We start from the raw sequence: 25795 nt of genomic DNA, 5'->3' as shown, positions 1-25795 counted from the left end.
TGGCCGCGCCATCTTAACTGCGGGCAGACGCCGCGTGGCGGCCATCGTAGAAGAGGGTGGGTTCTCCCGGTACCGGATGACAGAACCGCCGCCTCCCGGAGCCCTTGGGGGTCCCGGTCATCGTGTGGGATATGCTCGGGAGAAGAAGCGGTGATGGACTGGACAAACAGGCTGCCCACGCGAGCCCCGCCCTGGTCGTCCCGGCGTGCCCCATGGGCTGAGACGGCCGGGAGCCGTAGACCGGAAGCGCGGCCGCCGCCATATTAGCCGCGGGCAGACGCCGTGCTGGCACCATCGCAGGAACGGGCACGTTTCTCGCTACCGGGAGCACGGCGGCGGTGGATTTGCCGCGCCCTGGAGCCTCCGGGCATCCCAGCTGGGGTGTGGGGGATGAACAGTCCGCGTTTCGCCCTGGAGTAGCAGCGACGGGGTCGGTGAGCGGGCTCCCCACGCTGGCGGAGCCCCGCCCCGGTGCTGTCCCGCCCCTGTCCCGGCGTGCCCCGCCGGCGGTGATGGCGGAGGGCAGCGGCAGCGGCGGCGGCGCGAGCGGCCGGGGGCCGCCGTGCCCCGGGGCGGCCTCGGCGTTCCGACGCTGGGAGCAGCTGCGGCGGCGGGCTGCGACACCCTGGGCCCGCGGGCTTCTGGCCGCGGCCGCTGGGCTCGGGCTCCTGTACGCGGTGCTGCGGGTGCCGGTGCGGCTCCGGGACGGCCTGGCGGCCGGTGAGGGCGTCAGGGGGGAACGGCGCGCCGGGGGGAGGCGGACCCTGCCCGTGGAGTCCCCAGCTGTGTCCGGGCTGTGTCGGCGGTCCAGCGGCACCGGGCAGGGACTGTCCCGCTGTGCCGCGCTCCGGCGGGCGGCTCCGCACCTGCCGTGCGCGCGTCTGGGACCCGCTCGGGAGGAACGTTGGGGGGCTGGAGTCTGTCCAGAGAAGGAAACGGGTCTGGAGCCTCAGGAGCGGCTGAGGGAGCTCGGCCTGGAGAAAAGGAGGCTCGGGGCCTTGTGGCTCTGCACAGCTCCTGACAGGAGGAGACAGCCCCAGGTCGGGCTGTGCTCCAGGGAGCAGGACAGGACCGCCAGCTGTGCCAGGGGAAGTTCAGGTTGGACATCTGGGGGAATTTCTTCGTGACAAGATTGGTCAGGCTTTGGAACTGGCTGCCCAGGGAGATGATGGAGTCCCCACCCATCGTGGTACCCAGGGAAGAACAGGACCTGGCACTCAGTGGTCTGGTCTTGTTGGCAAGGTGGAAATTGGTCACAGGTTGGACTCGATAAAGTCGTTTCCAAATTGATATTCTGGTTCTGTGAGTGTGTCCCAGCCGTGCCTGCAGGCAGGTCGTGCATCCCACCTTTGCTCAGTGGCACACTGAGCTTGTCCCCAAGCCTGGGTTAGAGACACGGCCGAGGACTGGGCAGTCCTGGGGCAGCTGAAGCCAGCCAAGGCCCTGCGCCGGTGCTGCTGCGTGCTCCCCCCTGGGGCTCTGTCAGGCTGGAGCCCTGCCCTGTCCCTGTCCAGCCTGCGCTGGTGGCAGGTGACAAGGCTGATGTGTAGTTTGAGTCCAAACCATGGCCAGAGCACCTCTGGATAACTGCATTCTCTGCATTGTGCTCTTGATAGCAGGAGGGAGAATGTTTGTTAGCACTGTATATAAACCTGTATTAGAGCAGAATGATTTTGTCTTGAAATGAAATAATGTATTAAATTGGCTTCTTGTGGGTCACCAGCTACTGTATGGGTGAAACTGTAAGATGCTCTGTCTATAAATGTACAGTGATTTTTTTTTGTTGGGGTATAAAAATTGGCTGTCACAGGTAGATACAAACAAAATAATACATGGTGAGGGTTCCCCTAAAAGTGCAGTATTATAAAGCTGCTAAGGCTGTAGTGTGCTATGTATTTGCATGATATTTGGCATTCTTTAATAGACAAGCTATTTATCTTTTTCAATTCTATTTATTAAGTCTTTGGTTTTGTTTCTCTTAACAGTGACCATGTTCTTAAGCACTTTGACTCCAAAATTCTACTTTGCCCTGACAGTAACTTCATCTTTTATATCTGGACTGATATTTGTAAGTAGCCACTTCTTTTCTTTTAAACAACTTTAGCGCCTCTCAGATGACTTTATGAGGGGAGTGAATATCAGGGAGTGAATATCAGACTCTAGAGGGTGCCTTTGTGCTGGGAAGGAACTTCTCTGATGTATTGTTGCAGCGCTTTTGCTGTGTTGTGTGTTGGGGCTGTATGAGTCTGAGAAGATAACTTGTGTGGAATACTGGAATGATTTACCTGCCCTGCACAGCTCCAGCTGCTCCCTGGGGCCTGTCACTGCTCACCAGAGAGAGCAGACAGGCTCAGGATCCACGCCGGTCCAGGGCTGACAGTTTGCTGTAGTCCTTGAGGGCTTGTGATACATAGGTATTTTAATAGCCTCAAAAAGAGATGGTAATATTTTTGGCCCAGAATTTCTGCTAAGTGACTGTCATTGCTGTTAACTTAGCCTTGTCCCTTTGTTAGACTCGCTCTGGTTAGCAGAACATCTCAGTTTAATGGGCCATTTTATCCTTTATTCTTTTAGATTATTTTTGTGAAATGAAAAAAATACCCCTGTGCTGAATATTACAAATTTGGTACTGCAGGTAGGGCTGCAGCTTGAAATATCCTCACCAGAAAAGAGGATATAATGTTTTTTTGCCTATGTTCACAGTTTCCCTATACAGGTACTTGTGGAAGGGTTTTGGAGTTACCCTAATGACTTTGGGAGGGAGGAGCATAACATTTGACTAAAATATTGCTGTTTTTTTCCAATCTCTTTCATGCTCATGTGAGTGATCCAAACTAGATCATTGGTGTTACTCTGTGTGCAGATAAGTTCCACCCCTGATCATTGGCAGGGAGATGGACTCGCTGTGAATGCTCTTTGTCCCTCCTGTTTGCTGGGAAGGTGTCACTTAAGAAGCTTTCTGGTGCCTTTTTCTCCTGTGACAGGTGTTTGAGTGGTGGCACTTCCGAAAGTATGGCACATCTTTCATCGAGCAGGTTTCTGTGAGCCACCTGAGGCCCCTCATCGGGGGTGCAGAGAGCAGCCCCCCAGCCCCAGCAGCCTTCTCGGCCGGGGAGAACGAGAGCAGCAGGCAGAACATGCCAGGTGATTCCTCATGTGTGCCAGGAGCTTTCCCTAAGCTTTGAGGGGGCTTTTAATAGCTTTAAAGTGCTTGTACTTAGCCTTTCACAAAGTCTACATATTACAAAGCATTTTGTTAGTAGTGATAAAAATAAACTAAATAATAATGGCTTTTCACTCTAAGCCGTTCATTGTTAAAGATATGATTTAGAAAATGTTATACATTTAGCTAAAACTGTTTCAGTAGTTATTTACTGTTCTAAAGATAAATATTGCATGAGTGTGCATGAATTGCCTAATCTTCTTGCTCTGTGCTTTTGTACCCCAGCAATGTTGGGGAGCAAAAATATTTATGGAATAGCAGAAGTTTATGAAGATGATGATTGCATAATAATAAAATTAAAGCAGGTTTTGAAAACAACTGATTTGCTTTCCTGCATTTTAATGTCAAGGTAGTATTTCCTGTGCTTTTAATTTAAAAAATACTTTTATTTTGTTATTCCTCAGAGTGCAAAGTGTGGCGAAATCCTCTCAATCTTTTCAGAGGGGCAGAGTATAGCAGGTATTAATTTTCTTGCTTTCCACTGCATATTTTTAAATTTAATCAGGGGCATGCACATGACTTCTTCACAGAGCTTGCACTGGTAATGTCAGGAGACAGCTGGAGACCTGCAAGATTATAGGGGTGATTGATACCAATCCTGTGTTTTAAAGGCACCAAGCCAAGCTTTGGCAGTTTCAATGTTAAGAACAAAAATATTACTGTAACATCAGGGCTTTTTGAGAGTAAAGTTGGAAAAAAAAGCTTTATTCAGATGTTGACACGGTGATTATCAATCTAAATTCTCTTTTATTAAACTATATTGTAAGTCTCCTAGTGTTACTTCATGGGAGAAGCTGCTTTCTAGGAAGCCAGTTCCCAAGTTGTTTAGAACTTTACAGGTTATTGAACAGTAGTACTTGAAACTTTGTGTTAGAAGCTTTAGTCTTTTATTACAGATTTTCTGCACTAGGCACATCAGATATCACCTTGATATCAGCATTGCTAATTGCTATGAATGCCTCTTACTGAAATGTGTTCTTTTAGGTACATGTGGGTGACTGGGAAGGAGCCTCTTACTTACTATGACATGAATTTGTCTGCTCAAGATCATCAGACCTTTTTCACATGTGACACAGATGCCCTTCGGCCTTCAGACACAGGTACTGATGTGTGTGTAAGGTGTGGAAGTCTTGGACGGGGCCAAGGGTGTGTTTTCAGTGAACTTGAAAATAATGCAAGTTTTTGTCACATATTTCATGAAACTACAGCCTTTCTCAACTACCAAAGAGGTTTAATAGATGTAGGGGATCATAGAGTGGTTTGGGTTGGGAGGCGTCTTAAGGCCCATCCAGTTCCACCCCCTGTCATGGGCAAGGACATCTTCCACTAGACCAGGCTGCTCCAAGCCCCTTGAAATTTAGTCTTTAGTGAAATTTAGTGGAAAGATGTTGTTTTACATTGTGCATTCTCTACAACTTTAGTGCTGTCACGGTCCTGATATTTTTTAAGATCTCACACATTTCAAATAATTAACACGGTATTGCAAACCTCAACAGCTGAAATGTGGTCTCATTTAAACCTTAGTAATGAATAGTGCAGTCTCCAGATTTTTTTCCTTGTGTTCCACATGTTCAGTGCAGAAAATGTTCTTTACCTGGTTATTGTCAGAGTGGGTGTGAATTATTGTCAATTTGTCACATTCCAGAGGTGTTCCTTGTCAGCTGGCTGTGACATGTTTGATATGAAAGATGTGTTTTTATTTCACAAAAGGGAGTGAATTGTCTCGCTTGCTGAGCCAAGACTAATATTTTGTTTCCGAAAGAAAACTCAAATATTTTTCCACGTTATTCTTGCTGGACAGCAGGAGGTTTTGTTCCAAAAGAAACATGTATAGATTCTTCAGTTTTCTTATCGTCCTTGAGATAGGCCAGATATAGAACTCCATGAATATAAGGTTTTGGAGTTCTTTCAGGACTGGTTTTTAGTGTGAAAGTTAATAATCCTGCATAGAAAATGGTAGCTCTGAATGTGTTGTTTTCCTTGAAGCTGGTTTTCAGTTTGTGTTTTCCAGTTTTACCGAATGGAAGCATGGTAGGAGGGGTTTAGAGTCATTGCACTGAAATAATTTTGAATTCAAGTTGTAGTTCAAAGGACACTTCTGAATAGATTTCACCCTTTTTACTTGTTCCCAAACCAAATAAGCTGATAAATTATATCTTGAATTGGCTTCACCTTGTGATGCCACTCAAGTGTGCTTTGTAAATTTAAAAATAAATTGTTAACCCTTCATGATCTGACAGTTGTCGAAAAATAATCATGGAACAGAATCCCAGAATATTTTGGGCTGGAAGGGACCTTAAAGCTCATCCAACTCCACCCCCTGCCTTGGCAGGGACACCTTCCACTATCCCAGGTGCTCCAAGCCCCATTGTCCAGTCTGGCCTTGGACACTTCCAGGGATCCAGGGGCAGCCACAGCTGCTTAATATTTTAGTATAAAACTCTACCTGTGCAAGACACCACTTACTCCATCACTGTTTCCTTTGAAGTTCTGTTTGAAAGCTTAAATTAAAGTTCCTTGCAGGTCTATGCAAGAACCTGTGTTTAACAATTGCTTCTGCCAAGCTTTCAACAAGTCTTGGGAAACATTTCCAAAAATCTGTAGCAATTTAGAAATTGTACATCTGCCTGGTTATGTAAGCTGTGTCTGTGCTCCGTGTAGGAGTTCTGAAATGGTCAGCGAGGAATCTTCCTGGTGGTGTTGCTTTCTTAAACTAAATTTGGGCTGTAATGAGCTGTTGCAAGAATTTGGTGCTTATGGTAGGAACAGGCTGAAATTCAAACACATGTTTGTTCTTCCTTATAACAATCATTCAGCAAACAGGAATTTTCAGACTGGAAGGGAATGTTAATTAGGGCTGGCTCCATGCAGCCAGTGTTGCCTGTGCTGGCTCCCAGGTCTTTCACAGGTGTCCATGTCCCTCACAGCCTTTCTGTGTGTTTTCCACAGTTATGCAGAAAGCGTGGAGAGAGAGGAACCCGCAGGCCCGCATTAAAGCAGCGTATCAAGCTCTGGAGTTGAACAATGAGTAAGTTTGTACATTCAGTTGCTGTATTTCTGGTGTGAAGGATTAAGTGGAAGGATACTGAGCACACTATCAGTTTCTTTATCTAATAATTCACTTACAGCAAAGTTCTGAATGCTTAAGGGGAACTCTTAAGACTGGGACTTGCACATGGGGCTGTAAATTGCCCTGGAATATTGAACTCTTCTACTAAAAACATCTTTTGTGCAGCTTTTTTTCTTAAATTGCTGTGTTAGTGGCAATAACAAATGAGAGATCATATTCAGCTATGGAGCAGTCCTAATTGGATATAAGATCATGTATTTCAGGGATGGTATCATGGTACAACTGTACTTGGAATTCACAGATGCCACTCCTGTAAAGGAATTAAAAATACTCTGTAGCATAAACCAAAGAATTTCACCCTTAACTGTGATACACTTTGCTATGTTGTCTTGTTATTTCAGTTGTGCTACTGCATATGTCCTCTTGGCTGAGGAAGAAGCAACAACTATTGTGGACGCTGAGAAATATTTCAAGCAGGCTCTGAAAGCAGGAGAAATGATTTACAAAAAATCTCAGAACTGCCATTCCCAGAGCCCCCAGCACGAAGCACAGCTGAGTAAGGACTTTGAATCACATGAACTCCTGGGTTTGTGTGAGCAGAAATGTAAAGAAATAAAGTTATAATTAGGAGAGGTAAAGATTGAAACTGATAGACTAATTCTTTTTGTCTTTGTAATCAGGAAGAGATACCAATGTATTGGTGTATGTGAAAAGGAGACTAGCTATGTGTGCCAGGAAACTTGGCAGAATACGAGAAGCAGTAAAAATGATGAGAGATGTAAGTAAAAGTAAAAAAAACTAACTGAGTTAACAATTGTTTTCAATCCCATTGTTCTAATTGATGAGTTTAAGTTCATTTCTAGGCATCATAATTAATCTCACTGAATTATTTTCCCATGGGTTCACAGATGATTGAATGGGGCATTCTGTAACCTGGTCTTGTAGGAGATGTCCCTGTCCTTCTGCTGTGGCAGGGGGCTGGAATGAGATGAGCTTTGATTGCTTCCGACCCAAACCATTCTGTGATTTTATGAAATGACGCAATTCTTTTCACACTACTTCTGTGCCAGTCTCTAACACTCTGAGACAGAAGGACATTAAAAAGCCCTAGATTATTGTACTGATTTCTCTTAAGTATTTCAATTATTCAACTGCAATTCTACATGTAATTTTTTTCTCTTTACTGATTTGCAGTTGATGAAAGAGTTTCCACTTCTCAGTATGCTGAATATCCATGAAAACCTCCTAGAGGCCCTTCTGGAGTTACAGGCTTATGCAGATGTCCAGGCAGTTTTAGCCAAGTATGATGGTAAGTGATGCCTGTTGGAAAATGTGGGTGTTTTTGAATAAGAGAATAAGTGAGATGGGCAGGGGATGTCTGTCCACAGGCAGGAGTGACCATGACCTCAGCAAGGTGAGCAGACTCCCTGCAGTAACAAATAGGTGCTTGTGGAGTGCAGGTCAAGTTCTCCTTTTGACTGCTGAGGTCAAATCTAGGCAAACTAAATTGCATAGGAATTACTTTCTGTGTTTTTAAGTTACTGCTAATCTGTAAAGAAATCCTTGCTTCAAATCAAGGATTATTTTAATTAATCTCTTCTACATCCCTGGATATGCCTAAATTCATCAGCCTTTTTCAGCCAGCACATAGCCCTGTAAGTAATTGATGTAAATAAGCTGGAAAAGGTAATTTTCCTTTTTGTCATCTTCCAGGCTTGGCCTTGTGCTTCTGTAATATTGAGGCTGTTTGTCAGAGATTAGCAGTGTGCAAACATGCTGCTGCTGGAGATTAGTGGTGTGCATCAAATGGTGTTGCTTGCTTTCACTTTCTGTCTTGATTAGTAGGTTTCGGATATTGTGCAAGTCTAAATAGAGGTTAATAAAGTATATACTTATTTTTTATTGCCCTCAATTTTGCCACCTGGATAGTGCTCACTTCATGAGTGTACAAAAGGCTGCTGTCAAAGCAGGGCCTTAAATCACCTTTGGAATGGAGGGGACATAGTATTTTATGACAGTTATTGTCAGAAGTTGTTGAGTTCTCTCTTATGTCAATTCTTTATCACCTCAGGGAATCAAAAGTATGATATTTTTGCCCAAATCCTGTGCCACTTGTACATGGCCAGCCTAGCACCCTGCTCCCATTCCTTGATCCTCTTCTGGGTTGATTCTTTTTCGTTTATGAAAACCATTTGCACTTTGCCCAGTGCTTCTTTCTGTTAACACCAGGAATTGTGACACTTTCTTAAGAAAGCAGCATTGCTGATTTTTTTCTGAGCATCTGGAAAAATGAGTACAAGCTTCAAACTCCCTGCAGCACCCCTGTGTTTGGCTTGACACAACAGCCAGGCTTGTAGTAAGTGATGGACAGGCCCAGGATGGGATTTACAGAAAAAGCAAGAACCATCTGACTATACACAACATGGTACTTGGGAATTAGACCCCAGACTTTGTCTGCTTTTAAAGTAAACTTGCACTGTGGAGTGCTAACCTTCTAATCTGTAATTGTCAGCTCAGACTTGGCTTCAGATATGCTACAAAGCTACAAGTAACAGAATTTTTCCCCATGGAACTGCAGGAGAACGGAAATCGCGTTTTTGTTAAAATTCATCTACCTGTCTGTAATGTAATTTTTTGCAGTCAGCTTCTGGTCAGTCTCTCAGTATTGTACAAAACTGTGTTAATGTACAGTTGCAAAATTAAGTAAAGATCAGAAGCTTACTTTAGATCTTTGTGGGTTAATGCAGGAAGTACATTCTGTTCTTGAGTGTATTTATATGCACATTTCTCCTTGGATTCTGTTTCAGTGTGTCGGTACATTTAGAAACAAAAGGTGACTCTCACCTAAATACAACTTTGAGTTTTCAATCTGAGATTGACTGGTGACTGTCAGGAAAAAGAAATTCAAAGTTTCTAATCACAGCTGAAATGTTCCACATGTCAAATTCATTGTCTCCCATACCCAAGGGAAAAATCTTTAACTCAAGGGATGTGGGTTTAAAATGTTTGTATTGCCTTAGAATCTTACAGCTTAATTATTTTATTTTATCACAGATATCAGTCTTCCCAAATCAGCAGCAATATGTTACACAGCAGCTCTGCTAAAAGCCAGAGCTGTTTCAGAAAGGTAAGCAAGGACATGAGTGAAAACAATGGTTTGTTCCTGTATCTTGGGTTTGATGTAAAATATGAAGGAAAACGGTCTAAATCCTTAATGTTTTAAAATTACTTCTAATCTGTAAAGAAATCTTTGCTTTGATTATTTAAATTATTTTGTCTTTAGGATTACTTAAATTTTTTAGTCTTTTTTACATCCCTGATTATGCCTAAAACTACTTTTAAACATCCATGAAGTTAGTACAGGGAAGGATGTTTTTCACAAGCCCGTGTATTGGCCAAGTGCTTTTGTGTAAATTCTGTTTTGAATGTTTTGCTTGGGATTTGTGTTTTGGATATTTGTGGTAGCTGATGCTGGCGTTTCACCGTGGTCTGATCCCAGCCCCACCTCCCAGCAGGTGATGCTGGAACAGGGAGCTGAAAGTCAGGATCAACATGGATTTTGATGTGTCATATGTCATGGGTAGCAGTCAAGATACCTGACTTAACATGAACATTTTTCTCCTAGAGGGGTTTGCTTATCTTTCTTGATAAATCAACCAATTTTTAATGAACTCTTAACCTTGCAGTGCAAATAAACACCTGGTTAGCATTTATTATTTATTACTTTTGTTCAAGGTGGGTTTTTCCCTTCAGGTTCTCCCCAGAAACTGCCTCCAGGAGAGGACTTAGTACAGCAGAAATTAATGCTGTGGAAGCAATTCACAGAGCTGTGGAATTTAACCCTCATGTTCCAAAGGTAAGAGTATTTTATTTCCTGCTGGACCACTTGTAATGTATTCTGAAAAGTACTGTATTATAATGTAATTTTGTTATTGGAGCCTTTCTAGCCCCATATTTTCTTGAATTCGGTTATAACTCCCGCTATGGAGTTGTTAAAAACTTTAGTATTTATATAATAAATATTTTGTGGCCAGATTTTTTTTTAAATAATAGTTCAAACAGGTTTTTTTTGCACAAAAATTTAAACTTCAAATTTCCTAACTCATTGGAAATTCCAATAATGTATTACTGAAGGCCCTTTACTCTCAATAAGGGTGGACATTAATAAATATAAATGTAGATATTTAAAGTCATAAAATAATCACAGAATGGTTTGTGTTGGAAGGGACCTTAAAGATATCTCATTCCAGGACCCTGCTTCCAAGTCCCTAAAGCCAAATTAAGTTCTCCAAACAATAATCACTCTAGTATTCCAAACCCCTTTATTCTGCTGGGCTTCCAACCATGGCTCCATGGTTATTGAGAGATCTGCAGACACTTATTTTCTTCATCCACGTGTAAACAAGATTAGGAGTCTGTATCACCACAGGCTGTAATTTAATGTCTGGGATCAAAACACATATTGCAAGAACATTGGGTGAAAATAAAGTCTTGCATTGCTTTTGACTGTACTAGGGATGCTTGCAGTATGAACCTTGAAGCAGGAGGCTGGCTCAGTGCAGGGTCTAATCCTCTGCAAATGATGATGGAGCCCCGGTGGCTGCTGCTGGGGAGGCTGGAATGATCCGGCCGCTCCGTTCTGTCTGCCTGTCCAATCCAATAGAATGTGCACTGAGGAAGCTAATTGCTGGGAGAAATTGCTGCTTCTTTGCATGACTGATCAAGAGCGTAGCAAGTTCATTTCAGACAGTCTCAGACAGATTTTTCTTTAGCCTCTGCCTTTAGGGGCAGAAGATTATAATGCATTATCATTATCTAAAAGTTCTTTTGTTTTGGGTATCTTCCAGTTACTTCTGGAGCCTCATATACCTTTTTAAAGAAGTCAGAGATCGTTTCAAACAGGCTGTTGTTAAAATATGGTCTGTAATTCTGCAGACACATGCAGAAACTGATTCCAGGTTTCAGTAACTTGATTTTCTCTTCTAATTGTACATCTATCCATTCTTCATGGGTTTTTTATTACAACGTTGCCTTGAGGCACCAATTGGTTAGATGACAGAGCAGAATTTTACTGGTGCAGGCTGTTTAGAACTCTGAAATGTTTATGGTCAGAGCAAACAAGTGAATAAGGGCAGAGAAGTGAAGCAGCTTGCCTAGTGGATCACAGAGGGAGAAGAAAATGTGATCTTTGAATTTCTACTCTGTTCTATCCCACAGACTAAAAAGGAGTGTGTAAAGCAGGAAATCCCTCTGTTCGCACATTGGATGGAAAAGATTGTCTTTGTTCAGAACATTTTGCATGAGGAAAATAAATTGTTTCTCTTTGTCCTGCTTTCACAACATTGGGGCTTGTTTGGAAAGTTAGAACCAACTAGAAAAGTGGTCCTCTTAAGCCATTTCAAATTAGAAATCTGTAACTGCATTGTGGTACTTTATGAAACAGTCTTTTGCAGTCATCTTCTGAATATCTTAGAGATTTTTATTGTGTATAAAGACTTCAAAACTTTCAGTTCAGTACTGAGACACCTTCAGTACTGACACCTTCCCTGATTTATGCATAAACATGGATGTGAAAACCTGCCAGACTGGAATTTTTCTGTTTATGTGGTAACATGGGCTCAGGGAGAGCCAAAGCCTGGAGTTGAGCATTGGTGTGTTGTGGCAATACTTTCAGTGGAGCTTCACCACCACTGCTGGGTTTATATTCCCAGTTAGCATAATGGAAAAGTGGGCACTGTGGAGAGCATGAGGATTGGGTCAGGGGTCAGATATTTGAGACCATTTTCCCACAGCAGTGCTGTGTGAGTGATCCTTTACTGTGTTAAAAAAAAAAAATGAAGAGGATTAGAGAGGATTAGCAAGAATATTACCCTCTGGAGTGCAGGCCCAAGGCACCGAGAGAAGAACCTAGCCAGGCAGCAAATGTGCTTTATTTGGCTGGGGCACAACCTCTGCTACATTCCTTGAAGAGTCTGAATGGGAAAAGTTAAGTCCTCAAACTGGATTAGTAAATAATCTCATAGTTTGTGGCATCTGCTGAAATAAATCGGTGAGTTAGCTGCATTCTTACACTTTGGGGGACACTCCAAGGAATTGCCAGCTATGTTGATCAAAGATGTGGATTAACTTTGGCTGTTATTGAATGAGACACTATATGGTAGGAGAGGACAGCTCACAGGTAAATACTAGAGCTGAAACTGTCATTTCATTCTTGTAAAAAGTAGTCATCTGTTTTTAAAAGCTAAGTTCAAATGAATACCTGACTTTTTTAGTGTAACATGAGAAAACGTGATACATTAAAAAGTTGCATGTTCTGTGTTGCAAAGAAATAGGAAATGATTAATCTTTTTCTTCTTTGACCCCTCTGAGCATCCTATTTTCTGCTGATGGAGGAAGAGGGCTGAAATTGAAAAAATCTGAAATCAAAGATACTTTGTGGTAGCCCAGTAAGGCCACATGAAAGATTTTCCTGGGTTTGGTTTATTATTCTTCTTTTGGTTAGCATGCTGACACTTTCATGTTTGCTGTTCATACTTCAGAGCTAACAAGTCCTCAACCACCTACATTGAAACTTTCAGTGATGAAGTAATGAGCAAAAATACTGCTGGTTTGGGGTTTTTTATCAGCCTAAATTTGTCCCTCATTGGTGTTGCACCTGCAGCATTATACTTAATGTCTGTTCCACAAGAATGTATTTTTGTCTTACTGAAGGTGTATGTTTTTTCTTGATTTTTTTTTTTTTTGGTGTGTGTGAAAGCCTGATTTAAGAGTCATATACACAGGGAGAGTGTTTTGCTGCTTTTCATTCCTCACTTAGTGCAGCCTGGCTGCTGTGTGACAGAAGCTGGCCCTGGCCCCTTGTGCGCTCAGTTACGCCTAAAATGATCAATTATGTCTCACAATCAAAGGTTTTGGACCATTCCATGTAACCAGGTGTACTGTCTGTTTTTCCTTTCAGTATTTACTAGAAATGAAGAGCCTAGTGCTGCCTCCAGAGCACATTCTGAAGCGAGGGGACAGTGAGGCAGTAGCATATGCTTTTTTTCACCTCCAGCACTGGAAGAGGATAGAAGGGGCTCTCAATCTGCTGCACTGCACATGGGAAGGCAGTAAGTATCTCCTGTTATTCTTTTCTGTGCAGTAGACTAGTCTCTCTGCCTTTACCCCCCTCAGACATGATTGGTTCTCTTTGTGAGAAGCTGGTTGCCTGATTAGATTCAGATCTAATATCACTCACCCTTTTTGCAGCATTTAGGATGATCCCATACCCATTAGAGAAAGGACATCTTTTCTATCCCTACCCGAGCTGCACAGAAACAGCAGACAGAGAACTGTTGCCAAGTAAGTGGTTTCTAAGCAGTAATGATAATAAAACACAGGCTAAGGACATGTTCAGTTTGTGGTATTTTGTATTTACCTTACTGTGATTTTTTTAGTTTGAGCTTCCTGTGAAGGGGATTCAGCTATTTGTTGATGTCCCTCCCAGCAGATCCTGAAGCACTTGACTTGTGTGTGTGGTAAATGTCAGCTAGATGCAGTAATAACCTAAGTCCTTCAGAGATTAAATGTGTGTGTGGTACATTCAGACTGAGTCCAGCCAACCTTGAGAATAACAAAGTTGACCATTTGTTAAAAATTGCTTTTAAAAGAATTCATGGATTTGATTGTAGCAAGGAGTCAATCCATGGTTCCAGTCCTGTATTGGGTATCCAGTAAAACCTGTCTGTGATCTTAGAGAGAATCTTTGGGTAACCTGTAGCTTCATAGAAGATACATTGCTTTCTGTCATTAATTCAGTGGTCTGTATTGATCTGCTGGCTGCCTCTTGGAACTTTTTCTACATGTATTTCTATGGATTTATCCTAACATTTGATACTGAAAAGTCTTTTCTAGCTGCTCTTTGCTTCAATGTTACTTTATGCAGTGATGGGCCTACATATTTTTTTTCTACAAATAGACTATATCATTACTGGCTGTGCTCATGATATTTAGGAAAATAGCATTAATTTAGATTAGAATTGAGCTGTTAATTATACATCTTAATTGAATTCCTTTGGGTTGAACTTCTATATCTTGAAGAAACACAATTCCCCTGGGACTGGAAAGGGCTACTGCAAAAGCACCAGCAGCCCTTCAGAGACCACAGCTGTGGAAAGGAAAACTGCACAGACGTGTTTCTATTTAAAAGCCTGAAGTTATATTTAAAATGTGTAATTTAAATTTGCCCCCAGACTGCTTTAAATTACTCATTTCTCACTTATGCAGGATATTGCACAAGGAATTCCTTGGTTAGCAACTAACCCTAAATTGTAGACTTCCCAGCATAATTAAACACCAACACATGCAGATATTTCAACAGGATCACTCACGCATTCCTGTTTTGTTTTAAATATAGAGCTACCTATAAATAAAATCATCTTAACACTTTTATTGCAGTACTTCTTCAAGAAATCTTGACACTTAATTTTAAAAAAAATTATCTATTTAAAATAATGTTGACCAAACCATTGATTCAAAAAACCTGGTTTGGTCTGATGAGTAACGCTTCTCAAATGTCTGTGGACGAATAGAATTAGCTTTAATTGTCTTTACCTATCTTGAATTTGATTTTAATTTCCCAATGTAGGAAAAGCTACTGCAAAAAGAATTAATTGCTACTTTTTAAGCATTTACTAAATTTTATTGCTCCATGTTTTAGAAATGAGGTGAGTTTCTATATAATATAAATCTCTGGGTACCATTAACATCTCTGATGGATGTTAGACATGGATCTCCAAATAGTCTATGTAATTGTGCCCCAAAATCATACGATTAAAACCAAAACAAACCCTGAGCACTTTGCCATTAATGAATTGCAAGAGCACAAGACACTTTTGCTGGGTTTACTCTTCTAATGGTGCTTTAATGTGTTAGTATTCAGAAGCAGTAAGTGAGAAGGTAAAGTGTCTTTTTCCTCCACAGACTTCAGTTTAAGGAAGAATACAATTGTATTTTCTCATTTTACAAAAAAAGACTCATTTATAATTTGAGGTTTGTGTTAGATTTTAAAAACAGCTTGTCAAGGAGGGCAGTCCTTTTATGATTACTTATGTCTATAGAAACTATTTTTTCTTCATTTAAAAATTTTCTGAAATCATTAGATAGCAATCAGAGCTGGAGGTATCCAGAGCCAGTAATTGCAAATTCAGCCAGCAGGTCCTCGGCGAGTGACCAGTAGTAGTGTTGTGAGTGCTGAAAGCTCCACATGCCACCCTTAGCCTGGCTAATCACCTGCTTTGGATTCTGTTACCAGAAATTGGAAATTGCAAGGAGCTGCTATGTACATAATTTATAACCCCGTCCTGGCACTGTTTTCTTTGAGGTCTGCTCTGTCAGCTGCTCTGAACAGATTTACTGTAGTCCACAACCAGAAGTCTTCAGAAGTACTAGGAAATAAATGTGTATGCATCATGCTGGTTGTTTTGTACTTGCTCAGCTTCTTATAGGGTGTGGAGATGTGTTGTTCTTTCCAGGTAACAGGATTAGAGCTCTAGAGAGTTGAAAACACCTGAACTGTTTAGTTGGTTCAGGTAATTTTGACAACTTGTGAACTTTACTGGTGTTTCCTCTGTCCTGTTAGAAAAGTAGGTACTAAAAACTGAGCCTGATTAAATACTTCAAAAATAAAGCCCATGCAAGTGAAAAAGAAGCCTGGGAAGAGAATATTAATAATGAGAACAAATATGTGAAGACTCTTCATAATGAAAACAAGCATGTCATGTAGGGGAAAAATTTTTAAGAAGTTAAGTGCTGGAACCTAAGATGTGCAGCAGGAGTCTTTCCTTCTGAAAGTTCAGAAATGAGTTACAAGGCCATAAATAATTCAGAAAGCAGTTCTTGATTATCAAATGTCAACATTCTTCATTTCTTCCTTTCAGCATTTCACGAAGTCTCCGTCTATCCCCAGAAGGAACTTCCCTTTTTCATCCATTTCACAGCAGGCCTGTGTTCCTTTTCAGCCATGCTGGCCCTCCTTACCCACCAGTTCCCTGAGCTGATGGTCATTTTTGCAAAAGCTGTAAGTACTGTGTATCACGGGGCTTGCTAAGGTATCTTGTGGGTTTTTGGGAATTTTGAAGTCCAGGGCAAAGTAGCCTCTAGTCCATCTCATGCTTGTGGAGGATAAATTATTTTATCTGTTTTTATAAGAATCTTGGTAGTGACAAACACATGTTGAAATTTGGACAAAATGTCTACTTTGACAAGAGATTAACTATTACTGTTACATACCATGGCTTTGATTTGCTCTGTCATGGTTAGAGAGCAGCATTTCAGCACCAGAGAAATTTTTCCACAGAGCACTGTGGTGAGTATGGATTTTATCCTTGTGGAAGTGCACAACTGCAGTGGGAGAGCCTCAAAAATTAATTTGTTGAGTGGAGATTATGAGCAGAATGAGTAAGAGACTCAGCTGCAGGAAACAGGTCTCTGTGAGCATTGAAAAGCCACAGCATGATGTAAATGGAATGGATGAGAACAGGTAAAGTAACTGGTGACTTCAAACCAGATTCAGAACTGAGTTTAGCTGTCACTTAACCTTTCAGGAGCTCAGCCAGTGGTTGTACATCTATTTTTAGGGTTTCTTTCCCTTACTTATTTGTTGGCGTTTTCTGTCTGTAACCTCGTCATCTTTCCCTGGATTCTGGAAGCTGAGGAGCAAAGTGCATAGGCAGCTTCCAGTTCCAACTTCTCAAACTTCTCCAAGCAGTAAGTTTGGCCTTTACTGAGCTGTGGATCTCGTGCAGTAGAGCAGAGTAGCAAATAAAGAGCTCTGAACTCTTAAGGGAATCATTTATTCTGGCTTTGCTAGTCAAAATAGAGGGTAAAAGACATTTGCATCCTGGCTGGTTTAATGCAACAGGTAATGGAGACCCAGGAGGAAAGCCTTTGTTTTTTGAGAATACTTTGTTCCTGGGAGTGTTGGCTTTACTGGCAAGCCCAGTCTAGTGTCCAAGTCATGCAGGTCGGAGAGTGGAGCCTCATTTCCACACAGTGGTGTTGATCTTTATGCTGGAAAACGTAGTTGGACATGCCAGTGACAAATTTCAGTGCTGCTCATAATTGGCTGGGTTCATAGTAACTAGGGGCTAACTATTTGTTTGATTAATTCTGTAAGGGCTGCATTAGCAAAGTTGTATGATTTCCAAAGAGATACAAGGTCAAATGTTATGGTAACAAAGAATTGCTTGGTGAAGTTCTCTCTGCTGGGTTTCTTGAACTTGTAAGAAACAATGATACTCAACATCAAAGTAACATTTCTGTTTTTATTGCTCACAAACAGGGGTCCTACAACTAGATGACTTTAAAGGTCCCTTCCAACCCAAACCATTCTGTGATTCTATTTCCGTTAGTAGATATCTTCAATAGTTTTACTACAGATAATGCTTTGATGGCTGCTAACACTCTATACATACTCTCTTGTCTTCTGGAGGTCTGTAGCAGTAGCATCTACTTGCATTTTCATACCAAAAATGGAAGATTATCTTCTATTTAATGATACCAGCCTTTCCACTTAAGCGTACTCTAATAAAGCAATTATTATTTGTTATATTGAGCATTTTATCTTCAAGTAATTCTAGTGCTTCAGGCTTTTAAAATTATTTTTCCTATGTATTTCATTACTTCAAGTATTTTTAATCTTACTGTTCTTTAACTTACTAAATATAATAATTTGAGATAATAAAGTTCTAGCTGGTGTTTCTGGAGTGCTTTGGCTGTAGATAAAAGCAATGCAAAATGTATTTCCAACTCTTGAATTTCCAAGAAACCTAGAACACAGTTTTAGGAATGGCAGTTGGAAAGTATTGTGTATATGGAATTTTTCACTGTAAATTTCCAAGTAGTGACTCCTTAGATTACATTTCAGTTACTTCTTAATCAAACTCTTTTTCCAGCAGTTGAATCCACAGCAAGCTGAATGCCTCAGAAGGGGTTTAAGAAGTTGAATACCTTTCTATGGACTTGAAAAGTCTGAGTTTACATATTTTCATTTGTTAGTGCTTGAGTTTGTTTCCTCCATAATAAATCACAGGGTAAACCTTGGCAAATTGCTAAAAATATTCCAAGTGGCCAAAAATCACAAGGAAGCATTTAGTAGTTCCAATGTACACAGTGTGATGCAGCGGCGGCCGGAGCGCTGGCAACGGGGCCGCGGCCCTGCGAGCCGGCGCCACGGGGATTTCTGCTGTGCTGCAGCCCCGCGGCTCTGCAGGTGCTGGGGACTGCTGCTGGCAGAGCCTTGGGCATTTACTGATGCACTTGGAGCCCGTCAGGGTGCCCAGAGCAGCCGTGGCTGCCGAATCCCTGCAGTGTCCAAGGCCAGGTTGGGTGGCGCTTGGAGCAACCTCAGATGGTGGAAGGTGCCCCTGCCCTTGACAAGGTGGTGAAATTAGGTGATCCTTAAGGTCCCTTTCAACCCAAACTATTCTATGACTCCGTGATAACTGTGTGAGTTGGTGCTGCTGAGGACAGTGGGACAGGCAGTGGCAGAAGATCCACAGGGGCTGCAGTACCAGCAGGTGCTCCCTGGGCCTCACTGTTTGTTTCACTCAGATTTCTGATCTCTTGGAGAATCACTGGTCTTGATCATCAGACAGCTCTGTTTCTGAAATAGCTGCAGTAAGTGACAGAAGGTAGGAATGTATGCAAATGACAATAATCTGAACTGTCTGAAGAAGCTGAAAAATGCTGCTAGATAAAACAGCTTATGTCAAAATTGCAGACAAAAGGGTCTGATTGTTTTTTCATTCAGTATGAATTTTTATTTTTTAATAATTACATAGATGGAGGACTAGGTGGACGTATATCATCTTGTAAAAGTGAGGTTGCACAGTTCCTTCTGTAATACAAGACACCAAGAAGGACACCAGTGACACAGAGTGATAGCAGGCACTGTAAACAGATCTCAAAAGTTCCTGAAAACAATGAACCTACCCTCATAGAGTCACAGAATGGTTTGGTGGGAAGGGACCTTAAAGCCCATCCAGTTCCACCTCCTTCCACTACCCCAGGGTGCTCCAAGCTCCATCCAGCCTGGCCTTGGGCACTTCCAAGCATGGGACAGCCACAGCTTCTCTGGACAATTCCAAGCAGATCAATCCCATTTTTTACATCAGAACTTTGTTACTGGAATAGACCAGTGTAAATTATTATTAAAATACTGAAAAAATAGTGCAGCAATGTTCCTGCTGTATCCTACTTGAAAACAACTTTATTTTTCAGGGAATTGGACAAAATCCTAAGACAGTCCCTGTTCCAAAGTGGTTTTATATGGATTGCTTGATACTTTCACAACAAAGAAAGAAGTCATGGGATTTAAATTTAAAATTGGCTAATTTTTGTGATTGCAAGATTAGGAGGAAAACATTCTTCATTCTGGCTGTTCCCTAGCTCCCTGTTGGAGGATTCCTTGCCATTTTGTCTGTGGCAGCTGTCTAGGGACAGAAAATAGGGCAAAGCAGAGCCGTGTCTGGCAAGTTCTGCTTTATGTGACACTCTGCTTTACTTTAAGAACAAATCCCCCTACCACTTTCCCCAAAGCTCATTAAGTGAGACTGGAGAATTAACTTTTTAGCCAGCTGCTGAACTTTTCATATTTATAAACACTTGAGTCTTTTGCTTATCTAAGAGAAAATGTGTATAGTTTGGAGATGTGCACTTCCCTGCCAATGTGCAATGAGTGGTTCTACACTTGGTAGGGAAAAAAAAGCCTGAAGTTTCCTGTCAGAGCTGAGTGTCGATGCCAAGGGCAAAGGTTTCTTGCCTTGCTAATCTACATCTTAACTCATGCACTTAATGTGAAGGTGCCACACGCTAACAGGCAGGGAAGAAGCCCACTGCAAGGAAAAGCACCTACATTGCTGTGAATGTTATGTTTTAAAAGCCTTTTTAATGTAATATTTGAGGTTATGATAGAAGCCAGGAGGGCCAAAGTAAAACTTTCAAAGTAAATGAGTCCTGTTGTTGCTAACTCATGAAATGAGGGTTTGCACAAGGATAACCTGAGTGCCAGCAGAATATCTGGGGGATGGGTTGAGAAGGTGCAGGGGAGTTTGCATGATTTGTTTTAGCCTAATCTTACTTCTGGAACTGTTTAGATGGCATCTAGAATATGGATCCCGTCTGGAAGCACAGACTGGTCTTGTGGATGGGCTGTTCCATTTGGGTCAGTGACCTGTAAATAATCTGTGCCTGAATATTGAAAAAATTGGGTGATCTCTAAGGTCCCTTCCAACCTAAAGAGTTCTGTGATTCTCTGAAAATCCGCTGTCCTGTGCTCCCTGGTGTGTTGAGCCCTGAGGGCACAGTGCTGAGCAGCTGGCAGAGTGGCAGTGTGGAGGAATGCCATCCTAACCCTGGTGTTTCTGCCCAGGTGCTGCGGGTGCTGTGGCCAGTGAGTGCTCCCAGTGTTGTGGCCTCCAGCTGAAGGGACTGCGCCCGGGGTGAGTGCACGAGCCTGGGCTGGGCCTTCCAGAGGCTGCTGCTGCTTCTGTGTGTCTGCATTAATGTCTGATGTTTACAACATGCCTGTTTCATGGCATCAGCAGCGAAGGGGTTGGAATTCTGTTGCCCTGAGGCAAGACACAGGGTGGTTTTTGCTCATACCTTGAGTATACCTCACAGCTGCAGAAGGAAGTTGGTTTGGAAACTGAGCTGATTTATGGTTGTGTTGTGTTTCTTCCAGTGCTTTGGGACTCTTCTTTCACCCTTCATCTTCACTCTGGAACACACTGAGGACCTGCCGCTGTCCAGCCCCTGGCATCAGCTGACTGGTGTGACTGGCGTGTATTTTCCATGATAGTTTGATTTTATTCTTATGAGCCTCACTTGGTGGTTGGCTGAACCCCAGCTGTGGGAGCCAAGGAAGAAATCTGGGCTCTTCAAACTGATATCCTTGACTGGCTTCCATGCTCATGGTGCTTAACATGTGAATTTCTCCTTTGGCCTTAATCTGTAATCATCTAAGAAAATAGTTCTTGTTGAGCAATAGTTTATTGCTCTCTAAATCAGTTGGACAACTGGAAGCTCATACTTCCTCTGTAAGAAAGGAGAATACACAAACTGAGCAGGTGTTTGGAGTACTGATGCTTCCTTCTCAGCTGCAGATGCACCAGATACTTGGCTTAGATTTAATTTCATAAGCCTTTTTCAAAATATTTGTTAACAGCAAAGTATGGTTCTGCTTTCTTTATTAAAAGGTTGCTACTTAACACATTGAATTTGTTGACTTATTAAGTGTCTGTTAAATATAGATTACAATGTGCAAACAAAGATTTGTTTCTTCTCTATTGTATGAGCTTGCATTACTCAAGGAGATGGTAAACTCCTCTGTTTCACATTACTACTTTAGATTTAATTGTGCATCTTTTATTCTCAAGACAAGGCATTTTGAAAGACAGGATGGCTTCTGAAACTGCCCAAAGTGTTGTGGTATCTGCAGGGGAGTCTGTTGGGAGACCTGAACATTCAAGTGTTAGTCTAAAGTAGTTTCAGTGTTGTTATGAACACTTGAAGAGAATGGAGATGTGGAAAACTCTTGAAAGGATTTGCTTCACATGCAGAGCAGCCCTGAGGGTTTGTTTACTGCAGAAGTGAAAAGATGGCTGTGGCAGCCACGTGGTTTGGGGTAATTGGTGTGACTTCCATTTCCACTCTCCCATTAGAGCAAAAGAAGAATTAATTACTTTTCTTTTTGCTTATTTTCAAATCCTTCTTTACCTTTTAAACCAAGTTCTGTGAAGTAGAAAGTCACCTCTGCATCTCATGTAAATGTAGTTTATTTAGAACTTTGAAGGGAAACGTACTTGCTTAGGTGGACATGCCATTGTTTGCTCTCCACTGTATATTTCTGTTGACTGGACTTAAATCCAGGTTAACTGTTTGAATTCATCAAGGAATCAAAAGGGAAGCCCTACAGAAAGATACTACCAGTGTTTTTAGAGTTACCTAACTACTAGAATGTAATTTTCTCAACTTTTTTTCCTGTTGGTCACTGGGGCTGTTTCTCACCTTGGAATCACTGTGGTGATTAATAGGCCTGTTGTGTTCATGTGATTTCACTTCATGGTCTGCAGGGGCCCATAAGGTAACCAGCCTAATGCTTTTTAAAGTTGAACCTTTTCCAGCAGTTGTGTGGGGTTATAAATGAAGCTCTGCCTCCCATGTATCATCCCAAGAGCTGCTTTCTCTCACTGTCCTCCCTTGACATAACAGTAACAGAAAGGGGATGGGCTTGTTCTGAAAGGAGAGCTGGCAGCAGGCTGTGTAATGAAAATCTTCCTGTCTCTAGAAGTGCCAGCAATCCTAGGAAGGAGTACTGTCGATGCAGGATTGTCCGTGTTTTTGGGAAGTGTTCCTTTGCCACTTAGGAGCAGACACCTGACCCATACCTTAGTAATACCATATCAATTGTGTGTGTGTATATACACATATACATCTGTATGTATATATACATTCAAAATTACGATTATTACTCAGGACAAGATGAATATTGATGTAACTTCTTTGAAACAAGGACTGTGGTGACTTTACAGCCATTGGGATGGCAATAGCTTTTCCACAAGGCTTTATGTGGCAGAGGTGAGGCAGTTCAGACTAATAAATATTTCAGGGTAACAAGATCTGTTCATTGCAGCCGTAGTTCATGTGGGCTATAAATCACATCAGAATTCTGGGGAGTAATCTCTGACAGGTATTTGCCATGCTGGGAGCCCTTCATTTTTGAAATTTGGAATAGATGCCTGTTAGTGGCTTTTATGCATGTATGTCTGTGGCAGAAGGACTTTTCATGCTGTCAGACACCTTGGTCACTGAGGTTATGGGGACAAATTCATATGGAGATGGCCCTGGAGGGGTTCTCCATCCAGATTTGTCACAGGCCAGTTCCCTTCCTGCATCTCTCCAGCACTGGCTAGGCAGGTTTATTCCCTGCTCCTCATCCTGGAATTGTTGTGAGGGTGCCAAGCCTCATAGATCCATGACTCTGAGCAAGGCAGGGTGTAAAGGTCATAGTTGAGACCATTAATAACAAGGTGCAAACGGCTGGTTTATATGTAATGTGAAGCTTTTTACTTATTTCATTTTTGCACTTTGGGGGCTCTGTTTGCTTATGGAGCGCTTGGTGTCTGGTACCTATTTAGCCTGAGAGCAGGCAATTGGGTTCCTTCAGGCCTTCAGAGGAATGCAGAAAATTGTTCTCTGGTGTTGTAATTCTGCTGGGATAACTGGAGCTTATTTGTCTCACTGCTTATTAAATGCATACTTGTCTAGAGGTCCTCTTTTTTTTTTTTTCTCTTTTTTTTCCTGAGAAACGTTGGGTGAATCCCAAGGACCACAAGTGAGAGGAAGATTCCAGGAGGAGGGGGAGAGGGAAGTGCCTGCACCTCTCCACAAGCTGCATCATCCACTCCAGTGCCAGCAGAATGAAGAGGTTAAATATGAGAGCAGACTCCCTTAGGGAAAGGAGATGTATGTATGGGGCTCGGCCAGACATAAATTACTGTTGCCCTTCCCCCTGCTCAGGGGGAGACAGTGAGGGGAGCAGCACCTCCCAAGCACTGATGTTTGGGGTGTGTGTTTGGGAGCCAGTGAGGCTGTGCTGAGGTGTCGGAATGGGCCCAGCTGTGCAGGCCAGGAGCACGTGTGAGCTGTGCTGTGCTCTTGCACAGGGCACTGTGGGGTTCATGGAATCATGGAATAGCTGAAGGCACCTGCAAAGGTCAAGTCCAGCTGCTGGCCGTGCTCAGGACAGCCCTGTGATCCCCCCTGTGCCTGAAGAGCACTGTCCAAAGGCTCCTGGAGCTCTGGCAGCCGAGGGGCCATGACCATTATCTGGCAAGCCTGTTCAGTGCCCGACCACCCTCTGGGGAAAGAACCTTTTCCTGATAGCCAGTCTGAACCTCTTCTCCAGCATTCCTACTATACCAGATTCTGAGCAGTGCCCAGCTTGCCCTGTTTTGCTGTTAAGAGGGACAGACTCCTCTTGTCTGCATTTCATTAGGATGGCTGCAGAGGTGATGTATGAGCTGTTGTCACCTGCTTTTGGGAAAAATATCCACAGATCAGTCAGGATGACAGTAGCAATCACAGTGGGCTTCTGTGTTCAGTGTCCTGTGCTCTGAATTCACCCATCTGACAGTAAAGGTGGATAAAGAGTAAAGGCAGCTTCGTTTCCAGCTCTGTCTCCTGGCTGCCTCCTCCCTGTCTGGAGCCTCCTTGGCAGGGTGTGCTCTGCACGCCCCAGCCCTTACTGGAGGGACAAGGCCGTGATCAGGGATGCTGCTCATGTGCTTGGAATTTTCCTCATTTCCAGCCTCGACTGCTGTTTTGTGCTCTTTGGTGGGATCTTCAGTGAGTCTGGTCATTGGGGAGAGCGAGGTAACACGCCCGTGCTGACGGCATCACTGAGGGTGCATCCACCACGATGAGCGTGTTCCTCCACTGGGATCTTCCTCCTTTGGTTCTTTCTGGCCAGCAGCATTTTCCTTTTACTCTGGATGCTTTGGGTTGTGCAATCACAGTGTGGCCTCATCGGCCGGACCCTTCTCTTAACAGCCTCTTGATTTCTTTGCTAATTTGGCTGTAGGCTTTCATCAGTTATAAAACAGAGTGACACAGTATGTGACTATTGCATTCTCCTGCCTTGACTCACTGGCTGTGATTGCAGAGCAGTGACCCCCCTGCTGCTAGCTGGAGCAGCCCTCTGTGACTCTGCTTCGGGAATATGGGATGTGAAAGCTTGCACAGACCTTGACAGGCTGTGTGAATGTTAGGCCAAATGCCACAGTAAATCTGCCCCGGAGGGCTGGGTCTGTTACGGCAGGTTTGTAATCCCCCATGGATTACACTGGTCACAGGTACCTGAGCAAAGCCTTCTGTGCCTTTAGGAACCCAGTGGAGAACAGAAAAGGCCCGTGGAGAGACAAGGGGGTGTTGGGATTGGGATGTAGCTTGGCAATGAGGTCACCTGCATTGCTGAGCTCAAGAATTTACGGATCTTGCCGTTACCTCCATCCCAAAAAGTGGTGGTGTCACCTGGGCTAAGGCCTGTTCTCACCCACATGGAGAAAATCAGAATCATAGAGTCTCCTGGACTATGGAAGAGACCCAGAAGGAACATTTGGATGTCAAGTCCAATTCCTGGCCCTGCACGATTCCATGTTTCCAATGCCTTCTGCCTCCTCCTGTGTGTCCTGTCCAGCTGCTTCAGAGAAGGTAATATATTCAGAAGCTCATAAGGAATTAATTCTGCACCTTGTCCTTCAGTGCAGCCGTGCTTTTGACTGAAAGATAATTTGAAGATGAACTTGCATGAAAGGCTCCCTCCACATTTTAGTCAGATTACTTCAGAGGGGTTTGTGAGAGAGACTGAGTGTTCCCTGATGAGACTGTAGCCTTCAGAGAGATGGAAAGCAGCTGCTTGCCAAGGGTGAGTGTGCTCAGGGGGGCTTCTGTGGGGCTCATCT

At 42.9% G+C, this 25795-nt stretch overlaps 1 protein-coding gene across 3 annotated transcripts; it reads left to right on the top strand.

Moving 5' to 3' along the window:
- Nucleotides 1-507: 507 nt before the first annotated feature.
- On the top strand, nucleotides 508-21582 carry ST7L (suppression of tumorigenicity 7 like). 3 transcript variants are annotated; one of them, XM_058819594.1, is made up of 16 exons: nucleotides 508-720; nucleotides 1986-2068; nucleotides 2985-3144; nucleotides 3628-3682; nucleotides 4208-4323; nucleotides 6173-6251; nucleotides 6695-6849; nucleotides 6974-7071; nucleotides 7488-7602; nucleotides 9348-9420; nucleotides 10047-10149; nucleotides 13252-13402; nucleotides 13542-13634; nucleotides 16211-16350; nucleotides 20704-20773; nucleotides 21016-21582. In XM_058819594.1, exons 1-15 carry the CDS (start codon nucleotides 513-515, stop codon nucleotides 20755-20757), a joined length of 1683 nt encoding a protein of 560 aa, XP_058675577.1. In that variant the 5' UTR covers nucleotides 508-512; the 3' UTR covers nucleotides 20758-20773; nucleotides 21016-21582. The 3 variants fall into 3 exon arrangements, with proteins under 3 accessions (XP_058675577.1, XP_058675576.1, XP_058675578.1); XM_058819593.1 differs by having other exon boundaries at nucleotides 10029-10149; XM_058819595.1 differs by lacking the exon at nucleotides 508-720 and adding an exon at nucleotides 890-1098 and having other exon boundaries at nucleotides 10029-10149.
- The last annotated feature ends 4213 nt before the right edge of the window (nucleotides 21583-25795 follow it).

This window comes from Ammospiza caudacuta, chromosome 24 (assembly GCF_027887145.1).
Source record: "Ammospiza caudacuta isolate bAmmCau1 chromosome 24, bAmmCau1.pri, whole genome shotgun sequence".
Lineage (NCBI taxonomy): Eukaryota > Metazoa > Chordata > Aves > Passeriformes > Passerellidae > Ammospiza > Ammospiza caudacuta.
Note: the sequence above shows the minus strand (reverse complement) of the source record. Positions and strands in the feature narration are given on the sequence as shown.